Source organism: Myotis brandtii, unplaced genomic scaffold (genome assembly GCF_000412655.1).
Source record: "Myotis brandtii unplaced genomic scaffold, ASM41265v1 scaffold268, whole genome shotgun sequence".
NCBI lineage: Eukaryota > Metazoa > Chordata > Mammalia > Chiroptera > Vespertilionidae > Myotis > Myotis brandtii.
In genome coordinates, this window is record NW_005360187.1 from 722,057 (window position 1) to 728,864 (window position 6,808).

Sequence of the window (6,808 nt, forward strand, 5' to 3'; positions counted from 1 at the left end):
GCGCTGCGCAGGGAGCCCCCCTCACCGCAGCCCCTGGCCTGGGAGGATGTGGGCGGGGAAGCGGTGGAGATGCTCGCACACGTGCTGCCCCTGGACTGGGACCACGGAGGGCCCCATCCCCAACATACTCTCAGGCGCTGCGCCCCCTGCCCCGTGATTTCCCCCAAATAATAACAAATAACCCAGCAGCAACAAATAACAAAGGAGTGGCACATCCCTGATACCTGTGCTCTTGCCTTTCAGAGTCAAAGGCAGGATTCTAGACAGTGCTGGCCCGATTTTCTCTCCAACTCTTTTTTAAAATATTGGAAACTTCTTATTTCCAAAAATGCACAAAAAAGAAGTCATTGAGGGGAAACTCAGAATCTGGGTAGACTTCCTTACATACATGTTAATGTTTGTATTATTTTCACATGCAGGCGCCTAGCAGTTGCCAGGCTTGGAGCCTCGGAAAGTGTGAGGCCCCAGTGGATGGCAGCCACTGCAGCAGCCACACTGTGGCCACGCTGGTTCTAGCTCACTTCCCCTCCTGCTGCTGCTTGTTGCCTCGCCCTCATGCGGCACTAAGTGTGTCTCAGGATGAGGTTCTAGACCAGTGATGGCGAACCTTTTGAGCTCGGCCTGTCAGCATTTTGAAAAACCCTAACTTAACTCTGGTGCCGTGTCACATATAGAAGTTTTTTGATATTTGCAACCATAGTAAAACAAAGACTTATATTGTTGATATTTATTTTATATATTTAAATGCCATTTAACAAAGAAAAATCAACCAAAAAAATGAGTTCGCGTGTCACCTCTGACACGCGTGTCATAGGTTCCCCATCACTGTTCTAGACTTCCCCAATGGACATTTTCTAAACCGATCCCTAGACAGTTATAAATGAGCCGCTTCTTTTTCAATGTCAAGCTGACTGGACTGATACTTCTCATTCTAGGTGAGTGTCTACTATGAAAACAGCCTGCTGGGCTTCAGTGCCACTTCTGCAACTCCCTGACAGCCCGTCCCTCAGTGTTAGAATGACAGCAAGAAGACAGAAGCACAATCTCAAGGGAAAAGACCAAAAAAGCTTCTTCCTCCCCCAGACTTGTAAAGAATATACGAACCTGAGGGCAGAAACAGGTTTCCCCTCCCCTAAAGCTTGCAAAGACTTTCCCCCTGTAAAACAGGGGCCCTATGTGTCAGGAGAAAAACGGAGGTCATCACAGACTGCCTTGACCTCCACTTGTACATGAGGACATTTCTACGCATAGCAGGAGCCACTTAATAAAAATCTCTACTATGAGGGAGAAAGGGTTAACACCAGGCCAGCTGAAGCTGGGTCTGGGGGTAAGATGAGGGGGGCTCACTTTCCTCAACTATAAAATCAGGGTATTGAACTAGAAACCTGGGGGGGAGCCCCTCCCGACACTAAAATCCCTGTACAGGAATCTGTTTCTCCCACACTGCAAGTGCTTGCTAACAGTGTTTTGTGGGGAGCAGAGGGGGGTGGCGATACAACTCAGCCCCATCCTTCTGCAGGGGGATGCCTGTGCCCATTCAAGGACCCATCCTTTTCCTTGGACGTCTGCTCCAACTCCATCCATGGCCATTGCTGACCCCTCCCCCACCCCCTCCAGGAATGGCGATGGTTCCCATTTACTACAGACCTTCCCTCCCACATTTTAAAAATGAATAACTTGATGCGTGTGCTGGTGGTTGGCAGGAGGATCCAGAAAGTTCCTGTGGGGTGTGACATCTATCTTGCTGGAATTAGTGAGGCAGAGAACATGGGAGGGAGTGGAGAGAAATGAGGAGGGAAGATAGATTCTAGGGAGTTATTTAAGGATGAACACATAATACAGAAAATGCTGTGGCCCTGGATGGGAGGCTTGTGGAATAAAGAGGTAGCTAGAGGAAGAGGAGATAAACAATCCTTCAGAGATACGGAAAGTCAGACCCTGTCTTGTGAGTATACAAAGCATAAAAGGTCTTTTATACCAAACACAATCATGCTGCTTGTTTCACAAGTCTATCTTGAGCATTTCCTTTTTTGCCCCAGAATACGAACCTGGTAGAAGTCTCTGAGCTAAGTGGTCACTGCAGGGAAAACGTGGGTTTGAAAGGGGCTCTTTGGCTAGTAGCCTGCGGCTACAGTCTTCCTGGATGGAATACTGCTGCCTCTCCTGGCTTTCCCTCCCTGTGAACCTACACCCTCTCCCATCCTCACACTCCTTAAAAATGGTGCCTTCCTGACATATCTTTTCACAGCATGGAAACAAAGAAGAGACGGAGACAAAGGCTGGAAGAAAGGGTAGCATGATGAAAAATGAGCAAGTTTCCCAAATGAAGAGTGGGCCCTTCACCAGGCGATTGTGTACAGTGCCTCCGAGGCCATTGGTACCCTAGAAAAATGAGCTGAGGAGGGGGCTGGAAGTGGCAGCCCCGAGTTTCTCAGACACAGGCCCCATCGCAGGGTCAGATTCTCACGGACAAGAATTGCTCTCCATGTCCCTGATGTCCCAAGTGCTTTGGAGCAGGCAAACACACACACACACACACACACACACACACACACACACACACACACACACACACCTTTCATTCTTAAAGGTGCTCTGCATTTTCCCTCCCAAAGTACCCTTAAATGGAAAAGTGAAAACTAAGTCACTTTCCCACTGATGGGGTTGGGTCCATGTTCCTCTTCCACCAAAAGCTATTTTGGTTTTTCTTCTCTCCAAATATATTTTAAATTTGAGAGAGAGAGAGAGAGAGAGAGAGAGAGAGCCAGCCCTGTTGGTGCTGTAACACAAGCCACCCAGCAGCAGCTTTCTGCCCTGAGACCCCAGGCACCTGGGGAACTGTTGGCAAGGGAGACAAGGCATCTTCCCAGAACAGCAGCTGACTTGGAGATCCTATCTCAGAGGCTGTCCCACCCACTTCCCATGGACCCAGACAGACAGTACCACACAGCTGAGGACCAGAGAGCGTACTTGCAAGGGACAATTAAATATAGGCCTTTGTACAAGGGTTCTGCTTGTTCCCCGAGGAAGCAGGCTCTTTGAATCTTGGACCACATTTTAAATAAATCTCCAGCAGAACTCAAATCCACTTAGCAAATGATAGCTTATTCTGAACATTTTGGCCCAAAACAGGCTACATATAAAGACAAGAAGAGGATCTTAAATCAAAGCTGTGTTCCAGTGACTACACAGAAAAACAGTTCCAACTGCTGTTTTCCTTTCTGGTTACCATCAGAGGTGTGTGATTTTTTTGCTAACTCATATTCTTGTGAAAAAGTGGCCCCACAGTTTGAGAGGAAGGCAGTTTAGGGGCACTCTGTAAGCAAAGGTCAGGGGGGAAGGCTGACGACATGCCATTCTGAAAGAACTTTAAATAGAAGTGTTTAGTTTACTCACAACATCAAAATGCAGGGGATTTGAATCTCTACCACACCCCCTGTTACCTACATAAGGCAGCCTATATTCAGGGAAAACTACTGTGTTCCTGAGGCTGAACTCCTGCTCCTGATCCAGCATATACATTAGCGCATTTTAATCATTAACAGGAAGGACAAAGCCCTAAGAAACTTTGCAGGCTGGGGCTTCAGACCACTTTCCCATTCAGTTAGAGGACTGGCTTCCAGACCTGTATTATTTTAGTTTATGAAGCCGCTTGGCTCAAACATCCACTGACAACTCTTTTTTGTTCTCAATGAATGCACTTTTCAGGGTTTTTTTTAAAAAGCATTTTATCCATCCGTGATGGATATTAAGCCAACTTTTTATCTTCGGTCAGTATAAACAGTTAATTGCTTTGATAAATTGCTTCTTATTTTAGGAGTGACTGCAGTCATATTAATTATAAGGGCCTGTTTTGCATAAAAGAAAAGAGACCTAAAATAGTCACACTAGAAAACGCACACGGGACCTAGTCTGTCAGATAGTGCCCTGTGCTATTAAACCAAACCAGAGGTAAACTGATGTGTCCAATTCTTTGCCTTTTGTCCAATTTTAATGCCATCTCCTCCCTGAATGGAACAACAAGTTCAACAACATATTTAAAAGAAAGAATTGGATTGTGAGTGATACAATTAAACTTTTTCTTTTAAGTTGCTAGGTTGAGTTCTGAATGAAGGATGTGCTTTTATATCAATTGCCAAAATCGCAAATGTAAATTGGACCATTTCTCATTAAAATTCTTTCAGGAACTAAAAAGAAAGCTTTTAACATATAGATCTCTATAGCCTCAGGGACTATCTATATTAGGAAAATTAGAACCTGATTCATTTCCAACACACCCAGCATTCTGAAAGACGACAATATTTAGTTTGCTGCTTGGGCCATTTGAATTGTGGCTTACGTTAGAAAACCGTTAACAGTTAAAAGAGTTTTGGAGCTTAAAAGAGTATCACTGACTCAGCTTTCCTCCTCTACTTTTGAGAAACCAAAATAAGCCTGCTGCTTCTATTGTAACCAAAATGTTTCTTTAAAAAAATTACACGTTCAGAAAAAATAATGGCGTCTTAGATGCTCCCCTCCTGATTGGGTGAAGTAAGTCCAGAAGGTAAAAAAGGAGTGTGGGACCAGGAATTAACACAGGTAGCAATAAGGATACAAATCCCCAAGCCACTATTCTGCGGGAAGATTCCCTGGGGATCAGGCTGGTCAGTAAACACTAAGGACTTTTTCTAGGAGAAAAGTTTATATATATATATATTTAAAAATATGTTAAGTGGTCTCCTACCTATCTGCATAACCCTGCCAAACACGGAGGTGTTATCCACAGTGCTGCAGTTCCATCGCCGATGCCGGAACTGATACTGGCATTCTTTGATGCCCGTCTTCGCGCCTTCACCAATGTACTGCATGTGGTCCTGGTACAAGTGGCAGAGTTTCTTCTGTCCTTGAGAGAGTCCTGCCAGCTGGCTGCAGAGAGGCTGTGCTCCTATGATATATACTTCTGACATCTGAACAGGGTTATTCATACCTAGCGACCTGGAAAGGGGTGGGGGGGAGATGTGCCTTTAAGATTTACGTGAACTCTTGAGGTGGGCCCCCAGAAAGCATGTCAGCAAGACATAGTTCTAAGCACACAGATGCTTTTCTCTCCTGCTTGTCCTCATGACAAAGTATGAGAAGGGCTTCATAAAACTCCTCTGTTTCAGCTCCACTCAGAAAACGGAGGTATTGTGTAGTCCCCATCCCGCCATCTGGCCCCTCAGAGTTTTTAACTCCCTTCCTTGGCCCTACCCCTGCCATATACCTGAACCAGTATTTCCGAAACCCACTCAGAAAAGAGGTACACAGCGGTTTCGGGACAAATCTCTGACTTTAGAGAAAGTGACTCACTTTGCCCCACAAATTGGACCGATCTGCCTTGAAAAAATGTATGAATGCCGAGGAAAGTAGACACAATTAGACACGGGTGGCAGAGAGCAGCTCCTTTTGACTGATGGAAGAACAGTGGGACAAGTATGTAGACGGGAGAAACTTCACCATGCTCTGGACAGCTTAAAAGGGCTCCTTATATATGATTGTGAAGGACCCAAGACAGGGTATCCAGTGAACAGCAGTCATGTTTGACAGTCAGAAAAACACTGCTCATTCACAGGGAAAAATATCCAGAACGCCGTCAAAAATAATCCTCTGGATATACTGCAGCCTATCTTCCAGGGCCCTGCCAGAAAGAAACCCTCTCAGTCAGGGCCATTGGACTACTTCAAGTTCACCTTTTCTTGACCGAATTTTGAGCCCAAATACTTCTCGACTTGAAGTTCAGCTGTCTTCCTAGAACTCTCCCTACAGTAGACCCTGAAGGTTAATAACCTCAAGTGACAGAAAAATAAAAGTTGGAACTCACTTTTACTACCTAGAGGTGGCAAAACGTAAAATTTATAGATAGGCTTTCGGTGATTAGAGAAGAGACTTTTGGTTCCCTTTTATGATATGATGTGCTAGGAGCACACATCGGAACAAGGGCCTCATAGAAAAAGGCCTAGCTTTATAAGCTCTGATTCCCTAGGGAGCTAAAGATAAGCTTACCAATATTAGCAACTGAAAAGAAAGTTCTTATTTAAAAATACATGCAAATAAAAAAATGTATTATATGTGTATTAGATAAATGCACCCAAACTCGTGATTTAGCTTTAAATATCGCAGCATCCTACAAATGTATCTTTTAAAAAAATATATGCACATAGAATGAACTTACCACCAAGAATTGGCTTCTATTACAACCTGGGCGAAGGAGAAAAATATGGCCAAAGCCATTAGGAAGAACTTGGAAGACATGGCACTTCCAGCCGTCCCCAAAGCAACTCCTGGGCTTAATATTCCAGTGGACTTCTGGAGAGGGAAGAAAGGAGCAGATGTTTATTGCCTCTCAGATAATTCCCCAGCACACAAGTTTAAACAACGGAAGCATCCGGGTCTCTTAGGTCTACTGTCGATGGACTGCGCTTCTCCTCCGTGAGTTGTTTGATGAGAAGATATAGGCAGTTTCTTTTTCCAAATTAATCCACCCACGCAACCTCACCAGGAAATCTGATTTCTCTGGGATCCTGCGCGCGGGGCACGCCAGCGATTACAAACATGTCTCAAGGCTGTGGAGTCAAAGCCCGGGTGCCAGGCGCGCTGCCTCCTTCCTGCTCGCTCGTGTCCCGCACCCCCTCGCTCCCCTCTAGTTCGCACAGTGCTAGGTCCCTCGGTGGGAATTCACTTGGGACCCCCGCCGCCACCCTCGTCCTCTCCCCGACCTGGGCCGAGCGACAAGTGGAGCCGGAATTCATTCCAAGGGCGAGAGGAGCGCGGAGGAGAGTGGAGCGCGCCC

At 45.7% G+C, this 6,808-nt stretch overlaps 1 protein-coding gene across 1 annotated transcript in view; it reads right to left on the minus strand.

Moving 5' to 3' along the window:
* The window catches only part of WNT5A (wingless-type MMTV integration site family, member 5A), an 11,516-nt gene extending 4,714 nt beyond the window's left edge, over window positions 1-6,802 (minus strand). Inside the window, exons 1-3 of the mRNA XM_014541313.1 lie at window positions 6,735-6,802; window positions 6,191-6,324; window positions 4,719-4,974 (exon numbers count right to left, since the gene is read on the minus strand). Coding sequence (XP_014396799.1) covers window positions 4,719-4,974; window positions 6,191-6,324; window positions 6,735-6,767 — 423 coding nt within the window. The 5' untranslated portion in view covers window positions 6,768-6,802. The remainder of the gene's footprint in view (window positions 1-4,718; window positions 4,975-6,190; window positions 6,325-6,734) is intronic.
* Between the last annotated feature and the right edge of the window lie 6 nt (window positions 6,803-6,808).